At 46.7% G+C, this 13,099-nt stretch overlaps 1 protein-coding gene across 1 annotated transcript in view; it reads right to left on the bottom strand.

Annotated features, from left to right (window-relative positions):
- ADAM19 (ADAM metallopeptidase domain 19) overlaps window positions 1-13,099 on the bottom strand; it is a 33,647-nt gene that overhangs the window by 13,499 nt on the left and 7,049 nt on the right. The window contains exons 2-5 of the mRNA XM_010002119.1: window positions 4,009-4,087; window positions 2,989-3,065; window positions 1,265-1,457; window positions 720-785 (exon numbers count right to left, since the gene is read on the bottom strand). Coding sequence (XP_010000421.1) covers window positions 720-785; window positions 1,265-1,457; window positions 2,989-3,065; window positions 4,009-4,087 — 415 coding nt within the window. The remainder of the gene's footprint in view (window positions 1-719; window positions 786-1,264; window positions 1,458-2,988; window positions 3,066-4,008; window positions 4,088-13,099) is intronic.

Raw genomic sequence — 13,099 nt, 5'->3', positions numbered from 1 at the left:
CCAAAACAGGTTTTGCCTCTTTAGTTTTGCTCAGAATAAATTATAGCCCGGAGCACTATGTGGCTTTCTCTGTCCAAGTTTCAAGCTGTAAATTATGAATAGGACCAGCCTGATTCCCATCTGTGCTGGAAACTGAATGATCAGCAAAACACTGAGTGGTTTGCACTGTTGGTCTGGTGTGCTGTCCAGGCTAGGGATGGGGAAAGGATTGCTGACTTCACTGGGTCTCTTCCAGCCCTATTCTATGATGTGGAGCCTTGAAAATGTCTATTTATATATCTGCTATCGGCTCAGAGCAGAGGATAATCAGGGTTATCTTCTCTAGAGATTAAGTGTACTGCAGACTTATAAGCACATCATTCCTGGAAACCCCCAAGCCACCCTGGGTTGAAGACAGTCACTCCCATCGATAACCAGGACTGGTCACTGGTACCCTGGGAGGCAAGAACTGACCCCCAGCCCTAGTCTTTCAAATAAATCGCAAGCTACCACTCTCCCCTGGGCAGCAATGACAGCAGAGCCATGACACTGGCAGCAGAGGGGTCATGGCTGCTAGGACAGAAGGTACCAAGTCACAGCTTTCATTGTCTGCTAGTGGGGTAGGACCACTGGAATGGCAAGAGGAAACCTGGTGAGGTCCAGCTTTCCTCCCTGCCCCAGGTGGGATACTCGCTCTGGGCTGAGTGCTCAGTTGGCATAAACGTGATCCCTCGTCTTACCTCCGCATAATCAGCCACCAGCAGAAGCTCCACGTACTTTGCAGTCTGCAGAGTCTCTCGTTTCACCTGAGGCAGTGGTAGCACAGGTTACTTTCCCAGAACCCCCAAAAAATTCTTCACAAAACATATGTGCAGGCCATTTTTCCCAGGTTTGTTTGTTTTTTTTTTCCCTGGCCATACCCCTCACCCCATCACACACAGGGACCTTCAGATGTGATTGACTTACAACAACCAAGTATCACAAGTGAGTTTAGCTACAGCAAGTGCCTGTGTGCTTGTCCTCAGCCCACCTGTTTATTCATGTACAAATCTGTGCAGGAACAGCTCCAGCTCAGATTCCTTATGCTACACAATAGCCCCCAACACTCATTTATTTCCCTATTGGAGCCACTATTTGGCAACCAGCTTGCTACAAACCCTCTTAAATATTTTTCATTTCACTTTGAGCTGTGCTCCCTGATAATAGCAGGCTACTCAGGATTGGAACAGGTGGGAAATTTCATAGAATTGTAGAATCGGATAGACCTAGTTTAAGCCCTGCTCACCCTCTGGTGAGGTGGTTTCATCCCAGTTGTGAAGTCCCTGAACCAGTCCTCAGATGCATCCCTGGTGCCCTGGTAGCCACAGGCTCCTTTCTGCAACCTCAGGTCATCCAGCCTGTAGATCCAGTGCTGGTTTGGGCTGTCGGGAACTGGCTCTAAGATATAGCTGGAATTGCTGCTCAATACGATAAGTCCTCTGATGAAACAGGAAGCAATAAGAGGGAAAGTTAATTACTATCACAGCAACGGGAGACAAATCCTTCTTCTGCTGCAGAGTACCCATCTGACCCTAGCAAGGCACTTATCTTTACCAGGCCATACAGTTCATTAATAAAAAGGATGGGGACATTTTGAGTTTAGATCCGGGAATCCCTGAGCTTGTATATATTAAAATCTATTTAATGGGCCTCAGACATTAAATTAAGGGGCTATTGGAACATATGTTGCAACAGCACTAACCTGAGAAGTACTGATTTTTTAAAGTACAGCTCTTCCTTTAGGAGCAATGGAAGCTTTTCAATAGATTAAAGAAATTTGTCTTTAACACACCTGACCTAAAAGATATGTACACTTTGTTTGTCACAGAAAAAAAAAAAAACAACAAACAACCAACCAGTTCTCTCTGGGCCTTGCATGTGGCTGTACAGTTCTGGTTTTCCCAGTGAGCATGTTATAGCTGGAAATCTCGTTTGATGCCCACTGGAAGGTGTAAGGCTTGACAAGCAGCACACTGCCTTGAGATGGCTCAGGATAAAAACAGCCATGTGTGCTCAGCTTCTGTGCCTTCCTGGCAATTAGAAAATTATGTCAAGGAGCTGCCAGCACACCTCTGACAGCACAGACATGCAGGAGTGCTTAGCACATCTGCACACCAAGGAGATACTGCTGTTTCCTCTGCAGCTAGGAAGGCAGAGCCTAGGAAAATGCAGGCTGACAGAAGCGAGCCCACCTGTGACTACTTTTGCTTTTGGATTATTTATTGCAAACAACAGGTGGCTGCATTGTCCTGTTTATCTCACTGGGCTCTTTGGCCTGTGATACACTCATTTAAGATGTCCCAGGTTTGCTTTGGCACAGGCTGTTTCCTGGCTGGAGCTGGTTCCATCAGCACAGCTTCCAATCAGCACTTGGGAGCAGATGACCACTAATATCAATAGAGCCCATGTGGTGTTTTGGAAACAAACTGAGCTGGTGCAAATTAATGCAGCTCATTGGTCACAACAAGCCATTTCATTCACTCCTACTGAGCATATAATCCTTCTTGCCAACCCTACCACCACCCAGGGAGAACAGCAGAGTAGGGCTGACATCCCAGGAGGAAGTTCAGACCTGAAGATATTGTCTTAAAATGCACACAAAAACTTGCCAGTTATGAGAAGCTGGAAGAAGAAGGTAGTTTCTGCATTAGAGTATTGGGCTGGTACATGGTGAGTCCTGTCCCTGGAATGGATGCAGCCCCCACTAACAAGAGTCTTTTGCTCCAGTGGACTCTTGAGTTAAACTCACTTTTTACACAAGTCCACATTGCCAGAACAGAAGAGGAAGAACTCTAGGAACTGGCTGGGAGGCCTTGATACCAAAATTTCTGCATTTCCCTCAACATGCTCCCTTTAAGCCCAGGAGCCTTGGATGGGTGGCACCTGAGAACAAGTCTGTCTGCCCAGAAAGAATGAAGAGCAGCACACGGAGGAGCAGAGCAGAGGCATCCCCACAGCTCCGGCACTTACCGCAGGCCTCGGCACGTGCTGAGGGCGACGGTGGAGCTCTCCAGGCCCCTCACTACCCCATGGTAAAAGCAGTGGTCCTGGAAGGCAGAGGGGAGCAGGGTTGGCAAAGCAGTTTCAGGATGGATGGATGTTATATTTAGGCATCACCAGCTCCCGTATCAGTTCTTTCAATACTCCAGCAATTGTTCTCTTTCCCCTGCGCTTGGCCTTTCAGCCGCCACGTGAGGCCTGCATCAAACAGCTACTTGTTGCCAGTGAAAATGAAGCTTTGAATCCCTAAGGAAGTGCAGCACTACGGTCGATGCAAAGCTTCTGCCTGTAACGGGAGCTGCCTGTTGATGGCAGCTGGCCCTGGGTCAGGCCCCAGAGAGGGTGACGCCACGGGCAGCAGGGAAGTCTGGGGGCTCCTGGAAAGACAAAGGCAGCCTCTGGCAGGGACAAGGAGGCTTCGGGGCAGAAACGCCAACATAATCATCACATCCTTTCCCCTCACCCCGGGGCAGTATCAGTAAAGATGATCTCATGGGGGTTTTTATCTCTTATTTTTGCATTGCAACCAATGCAGAGCTTTGTTCCACTGCTGTGGGATCCAGCCAAGGCCTGCGTGAGATCAGCGTTCATGGGGTTTTTACTGAGCAGGAGCCAGCTTATACAGGCTGGTTTTCCCAAAGGCAGGAAATGTCCCCAGTGTGGGTTACCCAATGGCAAAACTAAAAGCAAGAGAATGAGCAGTGGGAGGAATAAAAAATTTCCCAGCACCCCAAGAGAGGGGAATGATGCTAGAACCTGAGCTCTCTTATCAGAGTTCAGGTAAAGCAGGAAGATATTTTTATCACTGCTGGGAGGTGGAGATGCTTTCTTACTGAAGCTCCCCAGGTCAGCAAGCCAGACTGCCCTCCCCCTCAGCTTAAAGCAGACCCCTGACCTTGAGGAAAAGCTCTGGAAAGAAGTCACTTGCTCCCCGGGCCCATGGCCTGGCCAACCCTGCAGACCACGGGAGGGAAGAGCTCCTGCACTCACCGTGTGGGACAGGGGGGTGGTCTGGGGCTGTCCCGTCTGGCTGTAATGAGTCTCAGTGTAGCTTGGTGCAAAGAGGTTTCTGCAGATACACGGAGGGGGAAAGAAAAGAACGGGGCGGGGGGGGAAATAAAAATAGAAAGGGCAATTAAACTTTTCTTTAGACCTGGATTTCAGTTTCCTGGGAGTGTTAGAAAATCAGCTAGACCTGGCTCTTTCTGAAATCAGTGTCAATAATAATCCTGTTGCTGTGAATCATTGTTGTGGACTTGGGGTGGTCACTGTTTGCTCCCTGCAGTGCAAAAGAGATGCAGGCAAGAGACAGGTACATGGGGAACACCAGCTGAAAGCTCTGCTGTATCTCTGCACTCTGATCTGGATCAACACTTTCCTCCTGTGAGGCACTTGTTAACAAGCTGTCCCCAGGGATGCAGCAGCTATTGGCTTCCTAGGAGCCATGAAAGCTGCTGCAGGACCCGTGCTATGGGCTGTGCAGAGCATGCTGTGGTGGCAGAGGGTCAGAAGATGGAAGTCTAGGTGACCTCACCACATCCATCTCTCTGCTGCCCTGGCAGGAGCTGAGCACGTCTCACAAAGCACATCCACTTCCATAAGGCTGCAGTGAGCCATCTTCTTAAGTGCTCTTTCAAGTTATTTATTACATTAAAACAGTAAAGGAGAGCCTGTTACTGAGTTCAATTAGGTTTTGAAATCCAGTTCCAACAGCTGCAAGTGAACAACTCAATTTTTATGTGAAGATTGAAAAAAAAACAAAACAAAACAAAACAAAAAAACCACACACAAAACCAGAAACCAAACATCATCACCATCATACCTTAATGGGTACAAGTTTCTCTGTGGTTTGCTTTACTACCAAGTCCAGTGTGCCAAACCCACAGGGCATTTCAGGACACATGTGGGCACTGATGTGATTTCTCAGTTCAAACCCAAACTCTCTCCAGTGACCCAGTCTGAGCACAATTAGAAACCAGTCTGCATCTGCATTTCAACTTCTGTCCTGCAGCAGATTCACATCCTTGAGATAGGATAATGCTGATTCCCCAATCTGAATTTGTTCATGTCATCCTCATATAGACAATATTATCCCTGTCTTCAGCCCAGGATGAGAACAAAAGCCTATAAAAAGCACTCTTGTGCACTGAATTTTGATTCAGTTCCAGAGGAAACAGCCTTCCCCTTCTATTGAAACATCTGCATTTGCTAAACAGTGATGTAAAAAAGTACAGCAAGTCAAAATCTGGGCCAAACCAAAAAGGTCACATCCTGTGTCCATCTCAGCAGCAGTAAAATGTAGTTTTAAAACATATTTTTTTTTAAACAATGGCTTCACTTCCAAAAATCTGGAGAAGGATCACAGAATATGCCCCATCTATGACACACACTTCTGCAGCAACCCCGCGGTGCTGTCAGGCCACCCAAGGGCCACACTTGCCACACCACGAGATGCCACCAGCACCCTGGGCAGTGCGATGCCAGCAGTGCTGCAGTTCAGTTCCCACATCCTTGTTTAATGCATTTCATGCACCAGATTTTTGTACTATGACCTGCAAGAAAGCAAGCAAGAAAAGGTGGTGGTTTTGTTTTGTTTTGTTTTCTTTCTTGCTTGATTTCTTTAGGCTGGATGAAGGAAACTATCAAGCAAACGTGAAGATTTTTCCACCTTTCTTGGATTTTGGTGTGTGGCAGTCAGGTCTAATCTACCTTGAAAGCCTCTGTTTGAAAAAGGGATGGGTGCTTGTGTTGTCTAATTAAACCAGTCCAAAGCAACAGGAAATGCAACTTTTTATCAGTGTTTCCACGTGTTTGCCCCATCCAGCATCCAAAGACTCAGACACCTGAACAAGTACCAATGATTAGTGTCAGACAAAACTGTGTGCCACTGTTGTATTTAGCAGCATTTGATCTAGGAATACAACAGCTTTTATCTCCACTTTCAAAGTTCACTGTGGCCTGGGAAAGCTCATTTTGTTTCTTTTTGATGTGTTAATTCTAACCACTAGATCCTGTCAGTGATCACAAGGCAAGATTGCTGTGTTCAGCTGTCTCAGGTTTGTAAACTAAAGATAAGCACAGAAGCACCCTCCCCTAGAAAATAACTCCCTTCATCTCCCTGACTGCAGTAGCTGGCTCAACATGAGGCTGCAAGAAACAAATGTTTAATCAGTAGATTGCATTAACTCGCAGGAAATTGCCTTGAGCAATGTGCTCTGGCAGGTATCTGGTCTGTGTTAGAGTCTGTCATCTCCAGAGTAGACACTAAGCCAGTGTGCAACTGCCCAGTGCTACTAGAGCCAGAATTAGACACCAGCCCATGGATTTCCAGTAGCTGAGGCTTGCACAGCCTTCTTGTTCCCAAACAAGCACACTTATGTTTCCCTCCCGCTCCTTTATTCTTGGAAAGCCTTCACTGTGAATAGCTATTTTATCTCTCTTCCAGCATCTACCATAAATCTCCTCAGTGCTTCGACTCCTGCCCAGCCCCACAGTGCTGACCCACAGCCCTGGTGCTGAGCTGGGCCATACTGAGCACCAGAGCCTGACACACTGAATCTCAGGGCACAGGATGATGCCATACAACACAGGTGTGTACACATCTCTCCCTGCCTGCCGAATCAGGCTCTAGCCCCTTCTAGTGTGGATTAAGGATCTGAGATTTCTACCTGAATTTGTAGGGATGTTTTTACAGCTGCCAAGATGTAAGTAGACATCATGTGGCTGAGTGGTGTCATGTCATGACTTTCCAGCCTTTCTCCACCAGTCCACTCCTAGCCTGCATTGTGGACTCCCTATGAACAGTCCAGCTGCTTATTCTGAGCTGAAACAGTTCTTTTTTGAAGACTCTTCCCTGCCTTAACACAGGGGAGCCTTGGGGCTCTTGCAGCACTGCTGAGAAGGGCTATTACAGTGCATTGCAGGGTCTGCGGTGGGGAGGGCAGTGAGGAAAGAGGAAAAACAACAGGACCTCTTGCAACACCCTTGGGGTCCTATCTCACTTTCAGCCTGTGAAAGTTCATTCCCAGTCCAGCTCACTTCCTCAGCTAGCACCAAGCTTTTCACCAAATTGTAAATAAACAGAAAAGAAGCCTTCTTTCCATCTCAGAGTGCGCCAAATTTATCAGCCAGTCTTGTCCCTCTTTTCCACATGTACCAGTTGTTGGATAAACAGGAGAGATTAGCAAGACACACACATACTCCAAAACCTTGGCAATGGCCTTTATCTGCCATCATTTCAGGACAGCATCATTGCCAGGTTGAACAGCTGATTCCAGAGGAGCTCAGCCTTGCAAAGTGCTGACAGACCCGATCCACCAGTGGAGCTGAGAGCTCACCTTGCTAGAGAAGGAAAGCCTGGAAAAAAAAGAGCACAATTTGATCCTTTCTTCTCTCTTACATTATACCTCCCAGCGACGACTCCTCCAGCAGCTCAAGATGAAGCTGCAAAAGTGTGAACACAAAAGGGCACCATTTAAAGGCTTCTGAGGTCCAGGCAGGCAGCTGGCAGATTGCTAGAACACATCATCTTCCTAAAAGGCAGCATGGAGTCCCTCATTAGTGGAGCTATCAGCATGAAGAATTGATGAAGTCAGAGGAAATGCTGGGTTTGGATGGCATTGCTCTCCTTTGCTAAACCTTGATCACAGTTCCAGCCACGTGGGGCTGTTTGAGACCAGGGTAAGCTACACCCAAGCACTCAAAATTATATAGTTAAGTCCTCACACCTTTCTAACAGAGACCAGCTTTCAACAAGATTGGTTGCTCCACAAGATCCAGATCAGCAGCCAGCTCAGGGTGGAATAGTCTGCTCTTGGCAGGATTTGTTCCCCAGAAAGCCTTGAGAGCTGGGTTAAATACAAGCAAGGAAGCCAAACAAAGGAAGAGTGGCTTGGTGCCATAATGTACAGATGGCTTGAGACTGTTTCTGCTGATGACCGATGTGGAGTGATCCTGGTCCCACTCCAGCCTGTCAATGATATCATTGTTTGAAACAAACCCTCCTCCCTGCTCCACTGCTCCCTGGAAGGGCCCCACTGTGCAGAGCTGACATCGCAGGGCCCTGTTCTGGCACATCTGTGTCAAGGGGACACAAGTCGTACAGGAGCTGGTGGCATTCAATGGTAGAGGCAGGCTGAGGGCATGGGGCAATCCCCAGCTTTCTCAGCAGGCAGCTGCCCTTGTGGCACTTGGGGACAGAGCAAGAGTGTGATCCCCAGCTCATCCAGGCACCGCAGAGGAGCAGCTGTGGGGAGAGGGGCTGCAAGGCACACCCAAACACTCCCAAAAACAGCAGAAGGAAAGCTGGAGCTTTTCTTACATGATCATGTTCATCTGAGGGAGTGCACTTTTCCCAGATGCTCTGGAGAATGTCACCCCTATTTTCCTGATAAACAGGAGCAGTTTTCTTCGGCCTGTGAAATATCACTTGTTAGCATAAGTCTCTGAGGGGCTCAGAGCCCTCTATCCCAGGGGACCACCATGAATGTGCTCAGCTCCACCAGCCAGAGATCACCCATGGGCACTGGGAGGGCCCCAGCAGCACACTGGTGCTTCTTGCTAATTGGAACAAGAAAGATTTTTTTATTATTTGGTCCCATAAGCAACTTTGTTTGGGTTCATTTTACAGAGGGGCTAGTCTGCATGAACAGCTGCCAATTAAAAACACTTGTGAGTATCTAGGAGACAGACATTTTTTATTTCCTCCAAAAACCAAAAGCTAAATGGTCCATGAATCTCTTGTGAGAAACAACTCTTAATTTCTCAGTCATGGGACCAAGAAGAGTGAAGTCCACAATCTCTCACATCTCTTCCCCTGTCCCTTTCCTCAAATCCCAATAAATATGTCCAGTCAGGCTGCCAGCATCTGGGGGTGGAGGGAATTGACTCTCCCAAGAAAGTTTAGATGTCAGATTTCCATCTACAGTTTGTGGTCCCACTCCCTTGCCTCTCAACAGGATCCAAGTAGGGTAAGAAGGGGAATTTGACCCCTTACCTCCCAGTCATTTACATATTCCCTAAAGTCAGAATTTATTAAGAAAACCTGAGGTGAGCCCATCTTGAACACCACCAACACATTACCCACGACAACATGAGCAGGCAAGCCTGCTTTTGATATCTACCACTAGTGGGAAACTGGAGATCTCTCCTCTCTGGAATCCTCCAGCCAAAACCTGGCACTTCATAAATTCCATGAAACACAATTTTTTTTTCTTGACTAGTTTCATCCAGGCAAAGCCTGGAGCTCTAAAACTTCCCTTCCTTGAGAGCCTTTGCTGATACATTCGAGAACATGTTTACTACTTGGAGAAGCAGTTTGGAAGTAAAAAGTGAGTTCCACCTCAATAGCTGGGAAACAACTACTTATCTGTAATGCCTGGGAAAATGTCACATGCTAAAGACTCTCCATCCTCTTTTGCCATCTACATCACCTGTGACATCCACTGTGTAAATCATGCACAAGACCCAAGAAAAATTTGTCACATAGCCCCTTTCCTTACCAATGGAAATTATAAAAGTTGCCTGGAGAGGAAAAAGGAAATAAAATAAATGGAAAACTGTCTGATAATGAGTCAAGGAGCAAAACATTTCAAGGGCTCCATTTCCTTGTCTCTTCCTCCCTGCTGCACAGAGAGAAATCATTGAATATCCCAAGGGAACGAGGAGGATGAAAAGCATCTATGGCTTTCCAGGTCCCAACCCTATTTTTCTGATGACTCCAAGAGACAGTAGAGCAGAATAAACTCTATTTCCCTCCTTTACATAACCTTTTCCCCCTCTTCACACAGGAAGACCCTTAGACACTGATGATATGGAATAATCAGTGGAATAATCTCCATATATCCTTCCTGCTCGGCCATGGGCAGCATCCTCCCCTCTTCCTCACACAATTGGTAGAGGAGGCCCTGGAAATGCACAGCAGCAGGAAAAGGTGAAGTCCAAGTGACACAGGTCCCTTATCACACTGCTGAGAGCATCGATCTGGGCTGGAGCTCTTGTTGCCTAACCAGGTGGGGTCAGAAGAGACTGGAAATTATACTTCTGCCCATCCTGTTGCCTAAAAATAACTGAGGTCACACCAGATGAGCTTTGGACTTTCTCTGCAGTGTCCTCAGCCAGCTTCTTCACGTCTCCACTGAGGCTCTGCCACCAAGTGCCCCACACCACAGCTGCTTTGGGCAGGCAGCAGCCAAAACACAAGTAAAACACAGCTCTACCCCACATTTTCTGGGATTCACCCACAGACAGGGACATCCCCTGGTGAAGCCTCCACTGCCCAGTGCAGCTCAGAGGGCCTTTGCCAAGTCAGCTCTCCCCATAACAGACACAAAGAGAAAGCAGGAGGAAAGTCTTGTCCATACTTTTCCTGTACTCAGGTGAGAAGGCAGATTCCATGCAGGTTTCTGCTGTGTAAATGAGCTTTCCTCTTCACTGGAAAGAAAAGGCTCACAGCAGGCAGCACTGCCACACACATTCAGAGCATCTCAGCATCCCCTCCCTGCTTGGCTCAAAGCTGCTTTTTATTAAGAAAAATGTCATTTTAAATAGTCACTTTTCATCCAAGGTTTGAAACTCAGATTCTTCTGTTCCAAAGCCCCAGCCAAATCTAAAGCTGCTTTATAGGCATCTCTCCATATATTTGTTGTTTGTGCAGCTTTGAGCTTTCCAATCCTGCAGCTGCAGGACATGGTTTTGAATCATTTAAAACAAGCCTGAGCCATTGGGTGGAAACACTTTTGTTGTTATTCAGAAAGCTTAACTAGTGTTGTGAACTCTGCTTGGAATTGGTGTGGTTCCCCCTTCTATCAAACTCCTGGACAGGAAATAATGCAATATTATGTTGGCTGCTAATGCAATAATTGTATATGTAGATATATGAAGCCCAGACTCAGATATGTGCTGTGCTTATTACAAAATAGAGTTGTGCACAGTTCTGAAGAAATATGTGCAATAATTTATGTTTCACCCCCTGTGGATGAACACAATGTCCTTCTCATGGCATATGAAATCACAAGCTTGGTGTGAACATTTCTTCCACATATTGAAAACAGCACATTTCTTTTAAAGTTACTGCATGCCTACCAAAGCCATACAGATTATTACTCTTTCCACCCCCCTTTCAAAACAAGCACACATTTTCATCAGCTTTGTAGCTCCATAAGGAGAGGGGTGAATGAGGTTGTCCTCATATCCACTGAGAATATCACTTACAGCAGTTTCACTAGCTTGGCATATCTCCTTTCTAGCTTTGGAAACTGTTGGGTAAATCATATCCCAGCTAGACCCACATTATGCCCTTCATTTCCTGTTGAGTGGTGGGGAACTGGGATGTGGATGTGAGAGTAAGACAGGAGCCAAACATCCCATTTGGGTGTGTCCACACCCCTGTGCTGAGCCCAGGGACAGAGCAGGAGTAAAGCACCAACCTCAGCAGCTAAGCTGGTTTCCTGAGACACCTCTATCCTGGATCAATTAAATGACCCAGAATTCTGGGGTTTATTTTAATTTTAAAAGCCCCAAGTACTTTCCTTAAAGTTGCAGTTCTGTTACACCCACTTTCACATGAACCTCAGACCAGGAGCAGCCACACTTCAGAGAGCTTTGAAGGGACACTTCCCATTTGGATTTCACCTTCTCTCCTGCTCTCTAGGTGCCCAACAAACCCTTCAGAGAACTCCTTGATATTTCAATACTCCACAAACCTCAGAGAGAACCTCAGGTCCCCCTGTAACATAAGCAATAACAGTGGTGAGCTCCTGGGTGCTGGGGAGCAGTCCAGGCTGGGAACAGGAGAAGCCAGGCTGGACTCTGCCTTGCTGCATGCTTTGACTAAGAGCAGTGCTTTGCCTTCACTGAGGAGTGCTCCACAGGTGCTAATAACCACAGCACCCACAGGGCTCCCTGGGACTTGATGGTTTTGTTTGCTTCATCATTTCTCTTTTGAGTGTATCTAAACCACTCCTGCACCTTCACAAGTCTCAGAAAAGCGGTGGCTCCCCAGAATCTCTCACCTAATCAGGTTCAGACTTCCAGTCTGGGATTTTACCATCACCTTTCTTGAATAAGGACTTGAGTCCTGGCAAGACTCCCATGTGAAACACTTACCTATGAAGCACTTGCAATTTCCACAGAAAATCAAAATAAAAACTACTCCAAACTACTAGCTGTATTTCATCAGTCCTGTTAAGACAATTCCTCCCGCAGTGGAAGTGTGTGTGCATGCTTAAGCCTGTGTGTATATATCTCAATGAATGAAAATGCATTTCAGGAAATAAACACAATAGAAACCTTCTATTATTATGATTGTGTTTACTAACACCAGCAAAGACTTTGGCTGCACTGGAAATAGCATGGCACGGCTCCCGCAAGGCACCTGGAGGTTACGTCATCCTGCTTGGAGGACAAATGGATTAGTTCTGCAAGGATCCCTGCTCTTGCCAGCTTCTACTTTGCCAAATCCACCTTGGCATAGTGATTGAAGAATATGCAAGACCTGTCAGTCCTTCCACCAGGAAGAAAACCTGCAGCAGCATCAGCAATAAGATTGTTTCCAGGTACAGCTCAGAGACTAGTATGGCTGACCAGTGCTGTCAGCAACAGCTAATCCTCCTGCATCAGACAGGACTGAGTTAGCAAGCTTGTGGTGCCCAGTCTCTTGTACCACTTCTCTATTTTTCCAGCTGAGAGGTGTCAAAACACACAATTTATACCTCTTTCTGTCTAGTTCTAAACAGGACTGGGAAATGTGTCCAGCTTTTGCAGCACTGAAGCTCCCAGTGGCTTATGTGGCCAATTATAGAAGCACCTCAAAGGATGTACTTGCCCCTCATCAGCCACCAGACTTCAGGTTTTTCACTGCTGAGGATGTCAAGAAAAAAAAATATATATATCTAGTTTTCCTCCCAAATGCCCTGAATATCATTTAGGTTTATGCACTGCCATCAGAACTAGTAAGATCTTCTGACACTTCATTCACTCTTGCAGGAGGAAAGCAAGCTAAGCCCCCGAGCTCTGTGGTTGGGATGTCTGCACAATACATTTAAAATATGACCAGGGTAATTATTCCAAGGTTATTATTCCT

Source organism: Chaetura pelagica, unplaced genomic scaffold, assembly GCF_000747805.2.
Source record: "Chaetura pelagica isolate M959 unplaced genomic scaffold, ChaPel_1.0 scaffold356, whole genome shotgun sequence".
Lineage (NCBI taxonomy): Eukaryota > Metazoa > Chordata > Aves > Apodiformes > Apodidae > Chaetura > Chaetura pelagica.
Note: the sequence above shows the minus strand (reverse complement) of the source record. Positions and strands in the feature narration are given on the sequence as shown.